Source organism: Pogonomyrmex barbatus, unplaced genomic scaffold, assembly GCF_055798465.1.
Source record: "Pogonomyrmex barbatus isolate J1 unplaced genomic scaffold, ASM5579846v1 scaffold3, whole genome shotgun sequence".
NCBI lineage: Eukaryota > Metazoa > Arthropoda > Insecta > Hymenoptera > Formicidae > Pogonomyrmex > Pogonomyrmex barbatus.
Genome location: NW_028297127.1, coordinates 2,293,470 through 2,311,780, shown reverse-complemented (window position 1 = coordinate 2,311,780; position 18,311 = coordinate 2,293,470). Strand labels below are relative to the sequence as shown.

The 18,311-nt window shown below is 28.8% G+C and overlaps 2 protein-coding genes, 2 long non-coding RNA genes and 1 pseudogene across 5 annotated transcripts; 3 read left to right on the top strand and 2 right to left on the bottom strand.

The window, feature by feature from the left end:
• Window positions 1-37: 37 nt before the first annotated feature.
• Window positions 38-1,671, bottom strand: LOC148935916 (uncharacterized). The gene is made up of 2 exons (XR_016139777.1): window positions 1,532-1,671; window positions 38-597 (listed from the first exon to the last, which is right to left on the bottom strand). It is a non-coding gene; the product is annotated as an uncharacterized LOC148935916 (long non-coding RNA).
• On the top strand, window positions 504-4,303 carry LOC105426405 (odorant receptor 9a-like; annotated as a pseudogene). Its single transcript, XR_016139775.1, has 5 exons — window positions 504-755; window positions 1,365-1,976; window positions 2,973-3,080; window positions 3,356-3,508; window positions 3,963-4,303. The product of XR_016139775.1 is annotated as an odorant receptor 9a-like (transcript).
• A 2,108-nt stretch (window positions 4,304-6,411) lies between these two features.
• LOC105426404 (uncharacterized) lies at window positions 6,412-10,322 on the top strand. Its single transcript, XM_089079108.1, has 4 exons — window positions 6,412-6,663; window positions 7,400-8,008; window positions 8,649-8,801; window positions 9,319-10,322. Exons 1-4 carry the CDS (start codon window positions 6,412-6,414, stop codon window positions 9,379-9,381), a joined length of 1,077 nt encoding a protein of 358 aa, XP_088935234.1. The 3' UTR covers window positions 9,382-10,322.
• Window positions 10,323-11,742: 1,420 nt separating this feature from the next.
• Window positions 11,743-13,252, top strand: LOC112552550 (uncharacterized). Its single transcript, XM_025218070.2, has 2 exons — window positions 11,743-11,982; window positions 12,556-13,252. The coding sequence occupies exons 1-2, from the start codon at window positions 11,785-11,787 to the stop codon at window positions 13,183-13,185; spliced, it is 828 nt and encodes a 275-aa protein (XP_025073855.2). The 5' UTR covers window positions 11,743-11,784; the 3' UTR covers window positions 13,186-13,252.
• A 961-nt stretch (window positions 13,253-14,213) lies between these two features.
• On the bottom strand, window positions 14,214-17,831 carry LOC148935915 (uncharacterized). Its single transcript, XR_016139778.1, has 3 exons — window positions 16,839-17,831; window positions 15,501-15,836; window positions 14,214-15,427 (listed from the first exon to the last, which is right to left on the bottom strand). It is a non-coding gene; the product is annotated as an uncharacterized LOC148935915 (long non-coding RNA).
• Window positions 17,832-18,311: the final 480 nt, after the last annotated feature.

Sequence of the window (18,311 nt, the reverse complement as noted above, 5' to 3'; positions counted from 1 at the left end):
GTCAACATTTTTATTTAAAGTATGGTACTCTTTGAAAGTTAAACATTATTTTCGTATTTATTCAATTTCTCTAAAGATTAAAATACATTATTATATATAAACGTAAGAGTAAGTACAATCACTACATTATCATATTACTTTGCGAATTTTAATTATGAGATTTTTTTTTAATTATGAGATTGAAATTCATTAGTCCAAATAAAATTGTAATTACACGTTTTAAATGATAATAATATTGATTCAATCATCGATTACAATTTCGTTATGAATACACATACAAAATAAAAATGTCGTTTGTACGCTTTTATTATTATCATTAAAGCAGAAAAAACTCAGAGTTTGGATAGGATTAAAAAATTTTGTTCGAGTTATAGATAAAAATAAAAAAAAATAAGTCAAATAAAAATATCTATACAGCTCTATATTCTAAAAAAAATTTACATTTCCCAGTTCGGAAACTTTTCATTCGACATTTCGTAAAGTTGACCGATGCTGGAATCAACATGACTGATAAACAGTAGCAAGCGTATCATAGGTACCAGCGCTTTCTTCAGGTGCTGCTCACAGGTTGCGGCTGTTGGCACGCTCCCACGAAATCTGGCAAATCAACATATTACTGGTCTGTTTGCATACTTCCGATGTTATTTGCATATGCGATGCTGAACATACGTGTCAGTTATATGTATAGACATCATTTGGCAATTATGATGAAAAATATAGGTGTATCAATAACTACAATGGGTACTCTACTGAAGGTACACACTTGGACATGAACGCGTTGACCAGAAAGATAATTCATATATATATGAGATTATATGTATTCATATTGATATAATCGGAACATTAATATTTCTGGGAGAGTATTAATAATTATATATCAATTTATATTAATATAATCGGAATATTAATATTATTGGGAGTATTAATAATTATACTTGGTTTTTGATCTTCGGACTAAAAGATTTCGATTTCCTAGCTAATTTTAAAAATTAATTCCGCTTTATATAAATTGCTACATTTATTTATTATGGACAGATTCAGCTCGATTTTTAATCAAAACTAAAGAAACTTATTTAGAAATAATATGTTAAATGCTTTTTTTTTTAAACAAGTTGATCGTATGATCGCGTACGGTTCGTCCTTTAATGAATTGTTTAAACATATATATATATATATATACTCTATCTTTTGCGAAAAGGAAGATTTGGACAGTTTTTTTTCTAAAAGAAAAAGAATTAATAATTTATTACGAACGCAACGAATATTACGAATTTATAAAATACAACACAGAATTATGTATAGAATTATAGTCTAAGTTACTAATTTTGCACAAAAAAACGTATGGATTTTTTATTCTCTACAAGATCATAAGCTTTTTAATCAATCGTCGTTCCCTGATCAACTACCACCGTACACTGAATGGTCTCTTCGAAGAGGAACTTGAAAAGGACGAGAAAATCCGGACAGTGATGCTCACGCCCTTGCGCGGGATATCCACCCTCGCGTACATATATGCCGGCTGTGTATTTACCCTATTTGTGATGTATCTCATGCCAACGTTCGTCGTCATCACCCGTGGTATTCTTCATGCACATTTACCTACGAACTACAGTCTACCGTACACCAAACAGGGACACGGATATTTCTGGACTGTTCCCACCGGCTTCTTACGTCATTTTCATCTGCTTTTTGAGATGTCCGCGTTAATATTACAAACTTTCACAACTATCGGCGTCGACAACGTTTTCGGATTCTACATCTATCTGCTCGCCTCGACGATGCGCGCCATGACTTTCAGACTCACGAATCCACTACCCGACGACAAGTTCTCCGACGTGCTGAGAGTGTGCGTGGCGAAGCACCAGAAGCTAATGCGATGTCGAGACACGTTGACGCGAGTTTATAGTGTGATAATCTTCTGGCACATCCTCACTAGCGCGCTACTCCTTTGTGCGCTGATATACGAGGCGATGCAAGTACGTCGATGCGAAGATTAACTTTCAATTCTGTTTACAATAGAGTTGTTTTGGGACCGAATCCCGTATGCCGAATGATCAGATAGACAACTGGTCCAACAAAACAATTTAGATTCCGTTAAGGTGCAATTATATAAAAATTATATAAAAAGCAGAATTGAAAAAGTTACTTTTTAAAAGTAACTCGTTGCTTGTCACCGAGTAAAAAAAAAGTAACTAATTTCGTTAACTAATTACTGATTCTGAAAACTAATTTGATATCGTTATCATTATTTAAAAAGAAACAATTCGTTTCGACTTTTTATTTTTTTTAATACTAAAACGAGATCAGATAGATTCAAAATATATAAAGTAATTGTTAAATTTATTATTGTTACTGAAAAAATGTAATTACATTATCGTTACAGTTAAAAAAAAGTAACATCGTATCTAATCTATTATAAAAAAAAAAAAAAAATAATTGTAACGATAACGGTGTTACAAGTAACGTGTTAATTCCCAACCCTGATAAAAAGTATACAGTGTAAGTAAATATTTATTATGTATTTACTTGCGTAAATTCTAGAAAATAAAAATTCGAAGTAATAAGAGAGATATTAGAGGTGATTGACGAAAACGTGAATGAACCTTTCAAGAAACGTCTATGTGATGTACCGTTCTAATTTAGAATATAATTACGCTTCTGATTTTTACTTTCGCCAAGAAATCTTGATAAGAGCACAGTTGATGTAAAACTAAATAAAAAGCAGAGTTTATTGTGTATTTATTCTTATATACCATAGCTATCGGTCGCAAATTCGTACAAAGATTTCAAAATTTCTTTATATAAAGTTTAACTACTTGAAGTGTACTTGATCTATATTCAATATCCTTCATTATATTTGGAAAATATGCTGATCCCAACGCTATGTGCATAAATTCTCAATTACGTTAATGTGATATCATATTATGTAAATATTCGCTAATATAATATTTTTAATCAAACATTTGTTATAGATTTCAGAGTTTACCATCCACATAATATTTAATATTGCGACATACTCTACAATAAAATTGCTTCAAATGTTTACATATGCTTGGTATGGTACGGTCATAACAAATAGCGTAAGTTTTAATGATTCAAAAAAACGATTATATGCATATGTATATAGACACTTGCACTCTCTCTCCTCTCTCTATATACATATTTTATATATATATATATATATATATATATATAGAGAGAGAGAGAGAGCATGTATATATATATATATATATATATATATATATATATATATATATGTACTATAAATGTGTGCGCGCACACATTTATATTTATATTTATATTTATATATATATTTATATTTGTAAATTCAAATATTATTTTTATATACATTTAGGATGAAGATTTTCGCAATGGGATATATTTCAGCGAGTGGCTTAATTCTAATCTGGACCATCACGTGAGAACAAATGTTCTTCTAATAATGATGCAAAAGCCGATGGTTATTAAAGCGTTTACCATCTCTGTCGATTTTGTCATGTTCACAAATGTAAGCATCTCATATTGCAATAGCTTTTGTGCCGTGAATACAAGTGAATACATTTACAACTTTCAAATCCGTCCAGCTTCTATTGTGCCATTGTTTTAAAGCTATTTTTTCTTTTCATTATTACAAAACTAGAAAGTTTAAAATTAAAAAGTAAGAAAATAGATGTAAAATTTTTAAATTGGACTCGTGCAAAAATTTATATTTTTTAAACGTAAACTTGTAATTATAAAGCTAAGTAAAAGACGGAAATAAAAAATGTTAAAACAATGATTCAAAAAATTGTAAATTTATATTTTAACTAAATAGATCTGGAGTTTATTTTCATAAAGTTTCGCCGAATTTCTGGCAATTTCTTATGTGCAAAGCTTAAGAATATTTTATTTTAATGAATGACATTTATCCTTAAATTTTCTATATATTAATGTAATGATAATCATTTTGTTTTAATTGCTAGTTTGTGAATACTACAATGTCCTACTTCTTTTTGTTGGAATCTGTGGGCGATAAGGGTGGATGAAGATACTACGTATTAATTACTTTTCTATTGGTAAACTTGTAACTTGTACACATTGTAATATTAAGGAAATATATAATTAAGGTAGTGCAATCAAGACATAAGTAATATCTTTTATTATATTAAAAATATTGTTATACGTTCACTTGCAGAGAATAATTTTGATTTCGTCTAGAATTAGGAATAAAAAATTATTAGCATGGAAATTCGTTGTATGCTTATGTATCATAAAAAATTTGCAACACATTTTCTTTAAATCTTATTAAAAAATTTTTTGATTAATTACTTAATTATCGATTATAAGTTTTAGTATTATATATATATATATATATATATATATATATATATATATACATATATACACACACACACAGCATTAATTAATTATGGATGCACACACTAATTAATCCTTTCTTTTTTATTGTTGTATTGAAGTATGACCATGCATCATTTATGATTAAAATATGATAAAAGGTTTTTTATCATATTTCAAATAAAAATTTTTTCATTATCATATTATTAATGTAATTATTAAAATAAAGTTTTAAAATTTAGCATCGATAAGAAATTGTTAACAGTAACTAAATCTGAACAATCTTGAAGGACTACTAAAAAATCGTTCACTTATAGTAAAATATTATATTTCATAATTTCATCTTTAATGAGATTATTATCACAGTTCAATTATCAAAATTTATACTGATTTAATTTACGTGAATACATTATATTAATTCGTTAAATAGAAATAAAAAATTAATCCAAATATTCATAAACAAGATAATATCATAAATATACAAATTTTAATTATGAAAAAAAGATATCAATCGTGGATGTATGCATGCGAAATCGAATATGTAATTTCTGTTCTGACAATTTCTGTCCTTGCTCATCATGTTGAACCATTAAACACTAAATCTCTTTCATTTTTACACGTATCGAATTATTATTTAATATTATGCTATCCCGATAATATATAGACTTAACTTTATCTTGAAAATAATAAGAATTGAGTATTGAACGGAAAATCGAATACACTAACTTTCTTGTCCCGACGGTTGCTTATCATTGAAATATTGCAAGTATTGAACTTCTTTCCTTGCATGTGTTCAACTGCATTGTGTGCAACTGCCCCGATGCTATCAACAATGTATAAAGGTACTTTACTTTTCATCAAAAGGAATTGTGAATGATATTTGAATGAGATTCATGTAGGATTCCTTTTTCTCCTTTCAAATAAATATATTGTCATGTATGAAAAGTCATTGCTAGTCCTAATATGACTTTCGTCGCAATTCACAGATACATCTTGCCATTCCCTTTGAAATGTAATTTTTCTTATATACTCATAGTTCGTCTATTATTTCAGTATATTCGAACGTTAGCCTGAAGACCAAAACATCAACGTATGATACGTTAAACTGGAATTAATCATTAATATTTCAGGGCTTCCATAAGTAAAACATATTACATGAACGGTAATGTACGAAGAAATTATGCGCGCTACAACTTCAAACTTCAAAGTAATACCAATATAAATCGCAATCGTTTTATAAAATTTTCAATGTCCGAGATGAAAGATAGATCTTCTTTTTCCATCATTGTTTCTAATCTTGTCGTAGTGAAAGCATCGGAAATATAAACAGTTGTACGTAAAAATATCCAACCAGATTTCTAATACTAAAATCGTCTGATAGCAATCGTCTTTTCAACTTTGGTTAAGTAATAAGATTTACAAAAGATTTGCAAAAGTATTGACAAGAAAATTCCGATATAAAGTAAGCACTTTTTCAACATTCTTATAAAGTATGATAATTTTTGTAAGTTTATACATTATTTATATATATTTATATATATTTAGTATACATTATTTATATATATTTAATTTTTCTAAAGATTATTGAAACATATTTATGATATTGTGATATTTTGATTTACTATTAACGATACTTATTTTGTTCATTTCTCGATCTACCTTTTCTTTTTATTTATTTTATACAAGCTGTCTATCTTTTTTGTTTTATTTAAAACATATTACTCTGCATTCGCATATATGTAAGTATATTCAAAATATCATTATACTTTACAAATTTTAAATATGAGACTGAAATTAATTTGTTTCCATTGTTATAATTAATGTTTTAAATGTTAATATCGCGTTAAATCAATCATTGTTTAAAATATGATGATGAATATCAATAAAAATGTTTGTTTATTGTTATTATCATCATTAAGAAGAAGAAATTCAGAAGAAATTCAGAATTTGAAAAAAATTAAAACTTTGCTCGAAATAAAATGGAACTAAAAATATTTAAATATCTCTAAAAGATTTTGATTTCTCAGATCGGAAATTTTTCATTCAACATTTCATAAAATCGATGCTGAAATCAACATGACTGATAAACGGTTGCAAGCGTATCACAAGTATCAGCGCTTTCTTCGAGGGCTGCTCATAACTTGTGGCTGTTGGCATGCTCCCACGAAATCTGGCAAATCAACATATTACTGGTCCGTTTGCATACTTTTGTCGTTGTTTGCGTTTTCGTCGCTGAGTTTACGTATCAGTTATATGTATAGACATCATTTGTCATATATGATGAAAAACATAGGCATAATGCTGACTACATTAGGCATTTTTCTTAAGGTACAAACCTGGATTTGAACACGTAGATCAGAAAAGCAATTTATATATATATATATATATATATATATATATATATATATATACACACACACACACACACATATCTATCTACATATATATGCGACATATATATATATATATATATATATATATATATATATATATATATAATCATATATTAATATATTCAATTGATAATCTTTGAATTATAAAAAGTTAACAAGATTTGATTTTTTTTAGCTAATTTTAAAATTTAATTTCACTTAATTCTATTTTATATAATCTGTTACGTTTTATTATACATAGATTCAACTTGATTTCTAATCGAATTAAAGATTATTTAAAAATAACATATTAAACGCTTTTAAAAAATAAATTGATTATATTTAATACATGTCAGAGAATTAATTAATTCTTTAAGGTTCGGTTCTCTGCACACACACACACACACACACACACACACACACACACACACACACACACACACACACACACACACACAAACCCATGTCGCGTCGCAAGAGAACCGAGCCTTAAAGAACTGTTACTTGATTGTAATATGCTACCTTTTGCAAAAAGGAAGTATTTAAACAATTTCTCAAAAAAAAAAAAGGAATAATAATTTGGATTATAAATATTATAATAAATTCGAATTTAAATTCACAGAACATAGAATCACAGTCTAAGTTATTTGTTTTGCAAAGAATGAAAGTATGCATCTTTGAGTTTCTTCAAGGTCTCATGCTTCTTAATCAATCGTCGTTCTCTGATTAATTATCACCGTACGCTGAGTAGTCTCTTCGAGGAAGAACTTACGCAGAACGAAAAAGTCCGAACAGTGATGCTCTCGCCATTGCGCACGATATCCACTCTCGCGTATACATATTCCGGCTGTACAATTACCTTAAGTATGACGTATCTTATGCCAACGTTCATCGTCATTATCCGCGGTATTTTCCACTTACACTTACCTACAAACTACAGTCTACCGTACAGCAGAGGATACGGATACCTTTGGACCGTTCCCACTGGCTTCCTACGTCATTTTCATTTGCTTTTCGAGATATGCATAATAATGATGCAATGTATTACCACTACCGGCGTTGACAGTGTTTTCGGATTTTACATCTACCTGCTATCCTCGACAATGCGTGCCATGACCTTCAGACTCACGAATCCACTACCTAACGACAAGTTCTCCGACGTGCTGAGGGTGTGCGTGGCGAAGCACCTCAAGCTAATACAATGCCGCGACACACTGAAGCGGGTTTATAGTCTGATAATCCTCTGGCACATCGTCACCAACGCTGTACTCCTTTGCGCACTGATATTCGAGGCAATGCAAGTATGTCGATATGAAAGTTAATTTCCAATTCTGTCATGTCTGTATTACAATAGTCTGTATTACAATAGTCTCCCTTTGGGACCTAATCCCTATGCCGAATAATTGAACCAGCCAATTAGTTCGAACATCGAACAACGAAACATAGATTCCATTTATAGTGTTGTACATCATATAAATTTTATATATATATATATATATATATATTGTAAATAATTATTTATTACGCATTTACTTGCATAAATTCTAGAAAAATTCGAAATTTCATTGTATAAATGTATTCGTCACTGATAATATTATTAATTTTCAAATATTTGTCATAGCTTTCACATATTACTATTGACAGAGTATTCAATTTTGTGTCATATTCTATGATAAAATTGCTTCAAACATTTACATATGCCTGGTATGGTACTGTCATCACAAATGCTGTGAGTTTTAATGATTTAATATTTTAAAGAATTATTATGCACACACACACACACACACACACACACACACACACACACACACACACACACACACACACACACACACAAATATGTATTTATATAATAAATGTACGATAAGTGTGTGTATATTATGTACTTATACACACTTATATATAAATTCAACAACAATTATTTCTTGGGTATATTTTTAGGATGAAGATTTTCGCAAAGGAGTATACTTTAGTGAGTGGCCTAATTCTAGTCTCAATCATCATGTGAGAACAAACATTCTTTTGATAATGATGCAAAAACCGATGACTATTAAAGTATTTTCCGCTTCGGTCGACGTTGTCATGTTCACCAACGTAAGTATTTATGTTGCTGTAATTCTTAAACTAAGAATGTAAGCTTACGTTTCCAAATCCTTCCAATTTCTGTTATGTCATTCTTTTAAATCTATATTTTTCCATTTATACGAAAGAAGATTTAAAATTTAAAAAAGTAACGAAAAGTAACGAAATATAGTGAACTCTTAAATTGGACTCGTACAATGAAGTTAATATTTCCTTAAATTATGTATAATATAAACTTGGATTTATATAATTTAGTATAAAGAAAAAAGTAAAGAATGTTAGAAATGATTCAAAAAATTGGAAATTTATATTTTAACAAAATCAATCAGAAATTTATCCTTAATAAACTTTTATCGAGTGTTTAACAATTTTGTTTTACGTACCAAACTTGACATTCCACATTGATAAATAACATTTATTACTATTTTTTGTATATTGATCTATTTTTAATCATTTTGTCTTAATTATAGTATTATTAATTATAGTATAATTAATTATAGTATAATATTTTGTCTAATTGTTTTAATAGTTTGTAAATACTACAATGTCGTACTTCTTTTTGTTGCAATCTCTGGGCGATAAGGGTGGATGAAGATACCATGCATTAATTAGTTTTCTATTGTAAACTTGTAATATTATTGTAATATATTAAGAAAATACAATTAAATAAGATGCAAACAAGATATTTTTAATTATATTAAAAATATTGTTATAGATTCAATTGCACAGACTATTAATTTAATTTCGTTTAGAATTAAAAGTAAAATTAAAAGTAAAAAGTTATTAACGTTGAATCTTTTTTTATATATTTTTATGTATAAAGTTTGCAATTATCTTCTTACAAAGCTTATTAAAAAGTTTCTTATAAATTAAGTATTTATTATAAATTTAAGTGTTATATACGCATAGCATTAACATAAACTAATTAATTCTTTCTTCTTCACTAATGTATTAAACTGTGAAAATATATGATTTATAATGAAATATGATAATAAATATTTTTTTTAATACTATGTCGTATTATTATTAATGCAATTATTATAATAAAATAAAGTTTCATACCTCACCATTAACAAGAAATTCTTATTAGAAAATAATCCTGTACATATTTATAGGATTTGTCAAAAAACCATCCATTCACAACAGAATATCAATTTTGTTTTTAATGACATAGGTAATTACAATGTCAGATTACTATTAATATTTTTACCGATTTAGGTTATAAGAATATATATCAATTCAGTATCAATCAAATAAAATTTAAATAGAATGTAAAATTGATCCGAACATTCGTAAACGAGACATATCATATGAGCAAGTTTTAATTATTATTAGATCGGGAAACGAAATGCGTAATCTTCTCTTGACTTGACAACTGCTAATATCAATCTATCTCAAGCACTGAATCTCTTTCCTTTCTTGGAAATATACGTGATTCAGCTACTTTGACGCTGTAATCGATATTGCGTAGAGTTAATTTTATCTTGAAAATGTTAAACATGATTTGAAGATAGAGCGGAAAATCGAATACGCAACTCTTTCATATCCTGACGACTGTTTAGCATGCTAAATTATCAAATCATTCCAATTACTGAATCTTTTTCTTTTCTTGTACGTATCTAACTGCGCTACTATGACAGTGCAATTAATAATGTGGTAGAGACAATTTTCTCTCAAAAATGTGAAACATTGTGGGTTGCACGAGAAATTGAATACGCAACCTCTCTTTTTCTTAATGATTTTTGTCACGCTAAACTTTCAAACTATCTCAAGCAATAAGCTATTTACTTTGATGTATGTATCTAACTGCACTAAAATCGATATCGAATAAAGTTCATTTTTCTTTCCCTTTAAAAAAAAAAAAAGCATTGTACTTAAACGTACCTAGATTCATACAGAGTTCTTTTTTCCTTTAAATGGATACATCGTCATATGTGAAAAAAATTTGCTAATCCTAACATGACGTAACTCACAGATTCGTAGATTTGCCTTGCCATTCTCTTTGAAATGCAATTTTTCTTATATGCTCAAAGGCCGTCTCTATACAGAACACTCGAATGATAGCCCGTTTGTACCGAAACACCGGCGAATAGCACGTTAAAACTGTAATTAGTGATTAAGAATTCAGGATTTCCATAGACGAACCGTGTTGCGTGAACGACAGCACTTGAAAGATATTACGTGTAATATATCTTCAAAAAAAAAAAAAAAAAAAACACAGATCGCTATCATTTTACGAAGTTTTAGATTTCAGAGACAGAAGTTAAACTTGCTTTTTCCGTCACTACCTATAATCCCGTCGTATTGAAAGCATCGGAAATGTAGACAGCTATATGTAGCAATATCCAGTGAGATATCTGAGTACAAAGCTTAAAAGAAAAGTTTTCTTTTAAACATTTGGATAAACAGTAAGATTTCGAATAGAATTTATAAAAATTATGACAAGTCGTGTTCTGCTATAGTGTAAGCATTTTCCTAGAATTCTTATATAAATTGTAATAATCTTTAAAAATTCATTAAAGATTATCTTCTATTTATTCATTTTTTTAAAGATTACTAAAGACTATACTAAATACTATTGAATACTATTTTATACATGTATACATAAAACAGAAACCGTCACTGTATTATTACTTTGCGAATTTTAAGTATAAGATCGGAAAATTCATTTGTTTAATTGCTATAATAACAGTTTTAAATGTTAATATTATCGATTCAGTACAATATGATATTATTACAAATATTAATATAAAATTATTTGTTTATTATTATTGTCATTAAAGTTGCAGGAAAACACAAACAATAAAAGAATTAAAATTTTGCTCGAATTAAACATCAACTAAAATTATATAAATATTTTAATATTTTAAGGAATTAAAATTTCTCAGTTTGAAAACTTTTCATTCAATATTTCGTAAACTTAATCGATGTTGGAATCAACATGACTGATAAACAATTACAAAGGTATCGTAGATACCAGAGTTTTCTTCGGAGGATGCTCGTAATTTGTGGCTGTTGGCACACTTCCACGAAATCTGGCAAAACCACACAGTACTATTCTTTTATCGTACTTATATTGTTGGTTATGTTTATCACGGTCAAGCTTCATATTCTGTATCAGTTTAGACATAATTTGGTACATCTGATGAAAAACCTAAGCCTATTGATGATTTCACTTGGCAGTATTCTCAAGGTATAAATGTAGATTTGAATACAATGTAAATTAGAAAAAATACTTTTATATATATATATATATATATATATATATATATATATATTACTATAATAGAAGTATTAATATATCATACTTATATGTGACATATTAATATATCAATATCTTCTCTTAATGATTTTCGATAAGACAAAAAGATTATAAAATTTAATGCTTCTTAGCTATTTTAAAAATTAATTCTTCTTTCTATGAACTATGTGTGTATATTATATAAAGAAATAATTAAATTTGCAAATTATTTAAAGATACTGCACATATTATGTAAACACTCTTTAAAAAAGTAAATTGATTGTATTTAATGTAACAGCATTCCATTTAATTGTTTAAAGATATGTATTTATATATATATATATATATTCCATCTTTTGTGAGAAAGAAGAATTTTTAGCAATCTTTTTTCTAAAACAAAAATAATAATTCATACAATGAATATTATTACAAATTTAAAATCACAGAACTAAATATAAAAACACATTGTGCAAATTATTCCTCTTGCGCAAAGAACAAATGCATGAATTTTTTGTTCCCTTCAAGGTCTCCTGCTTCTTAATCAATCGTCGTTTTCTGATCGCTTATCACCGTACACTGAGTAATCTCTTTGAGAAAGAACTTTCGCAGAGTGAAAAAGTCCGAACAGTAATGCTTTCGCCCTTACGCACAATAGCTACTCTCGCATATGCATATTCTGCCATCGTAATTACCTTAAGTATGACGTATTTCCTGCCAACGTACATCATTATCATCCGCGGTATGATCCATTTACATATACCTTCGAACTATACTCTACCGTATACCAGAGGACACGGATACGGATACTTTTGGACTGTTCCCCCTGGCATCCTTCGTCATTTACACATGTTCTTCGAATCGTACCTGACAGTGATCAACTCTACTACCTGTACCGGCGTTGACAGCGTCTTCGGGTTCTACATCTACTTGCTGACCTCGACGATGCGTGCCATGACTTTCAAACTCGCAAATCCATCACCCAATGACAAGTTCTTCGACGTGCTGAAGATAAACGTGGCAAAGCACAAGAAGTTAATGCAATGTCGAGACATACTGACGCGGGTTTACAGTCCGATCATTCTCTGGCATATCATCACCAATGCTGTATTCCTTTGCTCATTGATATTCGACGCCGTGAAAGTATGCAAAAAATGACTTTTAATATTGACCTACGTATTCGATAACGTATTCGATGTAAAAAAATGGCTTTTAATATTGACGACCTACGTCGATCGCATTTGGAATCAAACATTATGAATAAATATATTTCTGGTTGATACAATGAGATGTACCAGCCGTATATCTCATTGTACCATGTATAGTATTATAAATTATAAAAAAAAATGTATTTGTTGTATATAAACAGCAATATTATGCATTTATTTGCGCAAATTTTAGCAAAAATAAAAATTGAAAGGGTGAGAGCAGAGCAACATAAATGTGACCAATCCTTCTGAAAAGCTGTTATTTTTAAAATGTGTTTTCAATTTACGCTACAATTACGATTCGGATCTTCATTTTCGCCAAAATGATCTCGATGAAAATACTAATTAAAGTGAAATCAAATTGGAGGGAATTTGCTATATTTATTTTGCTATGTATTGATTTCAGTCGCGAGACGTATGTCGCGTTCATACAAAAATTGCAAGGTTTCCTTGTAGAAATTGATATACTTAAAATATGTTCTCTAATACTTCTCTATCTGTCAAATAATATCCTTCACATACAAGTTTTTAATTACGTTTGCATGATACTGCATAATATGTATGTATTAATTTAATGATTAATTACCAAACATTTACAACAGCTTTCAAATCGTAGCTTCGACAAGATAGTGAATTTTGTAACATTTTCTATGATAAAATTGCTCCAAATGTTTATATATACCTGGTACTATTATCACAACTACCGTGAGTTTTAGTGACTCAATATTTAATTTTATATATATATATATATATATATATATATATATATATATATATACTCAAAAGTAATCATTTCTCTTACATATATACGTTTAGGATGAAGATTTTCGCAACGGAATATATTTCAGTGAGTGGCCTAATTCTAATCTCAATCGTCACGTGAGAACAAATATTCTTCTAATGATGATGCAAAAGCCGATGATTATTAAAGTATTTACTACTACTGTTGACGTTGTCTTGTTCACCAATGTAAGTATTTAAGTTGCATATGGACAAGAACGGAAGTTTGATTTCAAAATATTTCCAGCTGCTATTGTCATTGCTTTAAAATTTATATATTTTTTTTTAATCCTACACAAATAGAAGATTTACAATTTGAAAAAATAAAGAAATGAAAAAAAATACAAGAAATTGGATGCCAACAAGAAGGTTAATGTTGCTTTAAACGGAAATAAAACTATATATAGAATTCACGACATAAGAAAAGAAGAAAAAAATATTAGAATAGTAATTCGAAAAAATGTAAATTTATATTTTAACTTCAACTTTAACCTTCATCTCTTAACCTTAACTTAAGAGAAATTAAGAGTTTATTTTTATAAAGCTTCTTTACATTTCTGACAATTCTATTATACGTATGAAACTTAAAAAATTTTCTGCATGATTAATTATTTTTATTAATTATTTCTTATGTTGATTTAATTCTAACAGTTTTGTTTTAATTGCAAGTTCGTGAATACTACAATGTCCTACTTCTTCTTGTTGCAATCTTTTGACTAAAGATGGATGAAGACGGATACTTCACATAAATTATTTTCTGTATAGTAGTAAATATGTAATGTTATTGTAATATAAAAAGATGAGAAAAGTGCATTCAAGGTATTAGTAATATTCTTTACTAGATTAGAAATATTGTTACGGATTCACTTGCACAGAATAGATTTCATTTTACCCAAAATTAAAAATAGAAGATTATTAACATAAAATTTCTCTTCATCTTTAAATATAAAACCATTTCAATTATTTTTTTTTTAAATTTACTATAAAGATTCCTCATTAATTAAGAACTAGTTATAAATTTATATGTTTAATTATGATTACACACATGCGCACGCAAATTGAATGAATGCATGCACTCTTTCTTTTTCACTAATATATTGGACTACCACAGTAACCACTCAAATTTCATGATTCAAATGATAAAAAATCTTTTTTATTATACTATTATTATGTATATTATTAGATTTGCCAATAATTTCGTGTGGTTTTTTTTAATCTGTGAAAGACGATTTTTTTTATAAAAGATAATAATTTTAGAATAGATAAAATATATTAGCCTTTGTGATCCACTATCTTTTGTCATCTTTCGGGCAACTTCATAACTCCTCGTTCAAAGAACTTCGTGTCTTTCTCGACGAAAAATGTTCTCTAATGACTTCCTCGAAAACAAAGCGCTGTCCATACAAGGAGTTCTGAAGAGAAAGAAACAGATGGTAAAACCGAAAAAGCAAGAGAAATGTGGAGGATGCGGCAAAACATGCTAACCGAACGCCAATAATTGTTGGTTGTTTGTAGAGATGCGTGCAGCCTGTCATTGTCGCGATGGAAGAAGAAAACCTTTGAAACTCATCAATTCTAAAAACTTCTCCCGGATCGCTGTATTCAATTTGTCCAGCTGACCACGATACACTCGAACTAATTGTTACGTTCTTCAGAAGAGACTTATAGAATACAACATTGAGAACATGATCTTGTTTGGATGAAGTCTTCCCTTTGAAATGTTTCGCGACGGTTTGCCATGCTCTCACGATCTTTTCCGATGTATTTTAGACAATCCATTTTTCGACACTAGTCATTCTCGCTTCAGAAATGGATTGTTTTCTACAACGATACAAGTCATGTGCTTTTTAAAATATGTATTTCCAATTTCAAAATAGAAATTAAATTTTTTTTTCATCCTTAGCTATAGTCGCATTGATGGCATTGGATATATAGATAGTTTATAGCGATATCTAGTCAAATTTCTGAATACAACACTTCTGTTAGTAAAGATCTCTCTTGGATAAACCGTAATATTTCGAATAGAATTTGTAAAAGTTGTGACAACAAAATTCTAATATAACGTAAGCGTTTGCTTTGCTCGCAAATTTCCAATTGCGCTGTACTGTCCTATACTACATGCGACAATGTATTCAGTTTACTTTATTTTTCAATAAAAGGAATCGTAAATGTAGCTAGAATCATGTACGATTCCTTTTTCTTTCCTTTAAACAGATACAAATTCAAATAAATACAGATAGACACAGATACAAATAGATAAAAAGATATTACTAATCTTGACGCGACTCGCGACGCAATTCAATGTGTGATCACAGCATCAGAAATTAATGCTATGCCGCGACATGCTGGAGCGCATTTACGCACCGATCATTCTCTGGCCATATTATCGCCAGTACCATAACTCTTTATTCATGAATATATGATTCAATATGTTAATTAAATAAAAATTTAATTTCATATATATTTCGTGTGTAAATTTCATATTTTGTAAATTTCATATTTTTTGTATATGTATATATTTAATTTTTCTGTTAAACGCGAGATGATAATTAATATATGATCATTAATATTGCATCTTATGCGAAAATATATTGCAAAATAAGATTCCTTTGTATTTAAAAAAAAGTTCGCAAATACCAGATGGAATTTCTAGACTTTTTTGTATGATCTTATTGGAAATATATTTTCTTATCATTTCCAAAATATGTATAAAAATGATCGCTGTGCAGGATTGATCAGGTTGATCAATGCAGGAATTAATATGACTGATAAACAGTTACAAGCGTTCCGTACCTATCAGCGTTTCATTCAGAAATCGCTTACCATCTGTGGCTGTTGGCACATTTCGAAATCCGGCAAACCTACGTATTATTGGATACGCTTGCGTGCTTTCAGTGCTAGTTGCAATTCTGCTGATACTCTTTCATGTCAATTATATCTATAGATATATATAGCATTTATGATGAAGAATATAGGCCTAACAATAGCTGTACTTAACGGTACTTTTAAGATAGAAATCTGAATTTGATCAGACAAATTAGCAAAACAATTTACATTTACAAGATATGAAATATGTTAATACATACTAAAAATTTCTAAATATATATTATTATTATTATTATTACGACAATTGAAAACAATTAGGGAAAATGAGAATCCGCGCGGTGTAAAAAGTGTGTAAATATAATTTTAGCAATTTATCAATATAAAAATTATACGAATATTTCGGCTCCAGTTCGAACTGTCTTCAGTGATAATGCGAAAAGATTTCTTGATTCCAATATGGATTCTTAATTGCCCTAATTTTCTTTAACTATATTTATATGGAGAAGCATCATAGTTTTAATTATTATTACGAATCTATTAAAACACAAACAACACATGACAAAATAACATATTGTACATGCCAGTTTTGCTTCCAGTCTCACGTAAAGAAATAAGTAAGTATGTATCTCTAATTTTCTTGCAGGTTATAAGTTTCCTGACCAATCATTGCTCCTTGGTCCATCATCATCACATTATGCATGATCTTTTCGAAGAAGAGCTTATGCAAAATAAGACAATCTAAGACGATGCTCTCGCCGCTACGTACAATACGTATCTTAAGCAGGTATGTCGTAGGCCTAGGTATGTGTAAGACATAGACTGTAAATATGTAGAATATTTTAATTGTCTTTATCTCTTGAAGAAAAAAAACGCATTTTCAAAAAAAATCTTTTCAAACGAAAGTTGCGTGATCTGAAGGAATACAAATAATGGTAAAGTTAATTTTCAAAAAAGTATACTCTTAGATTGCCACCGATCACGCGTGTAATGTTGCCTCACAATAGCTTTTAGCTTTAATCTTTCGTAATACAGCTAAAAAAGTGAAATGTCAAAATAAAAAAATGCATTTATATGAACAATACCCACATAGTATGCAAGAATAGAGCAGTGTATTTGCAACAATATTGCAACAATATTGCAACAATGCTAGATTATAACTGCATGATCTATGATATATACATAATTTCTGATCAAAATTTCAAGATGTTAATTCTTTTTATTAAAAAATGTCAAATATCATCTTTTTGCATATTAACTCTCAATTATTTTAGGAACAAAACGTGCTGGTAAAATTTGGCTTGCAGCAAACGTTTTCAACACTAAAAATTTAAGAAGAAATATCTTGTTCTGTTAAAAATAACTTTTGGCTGTAGATTATAATTATTATTAGTTGAATTAGTCAATTACTGAAAGATAGTTTTCCTCTAACCGATTGTGTTCCCAAATCAATCGAAATAAAGCGTCCGAACT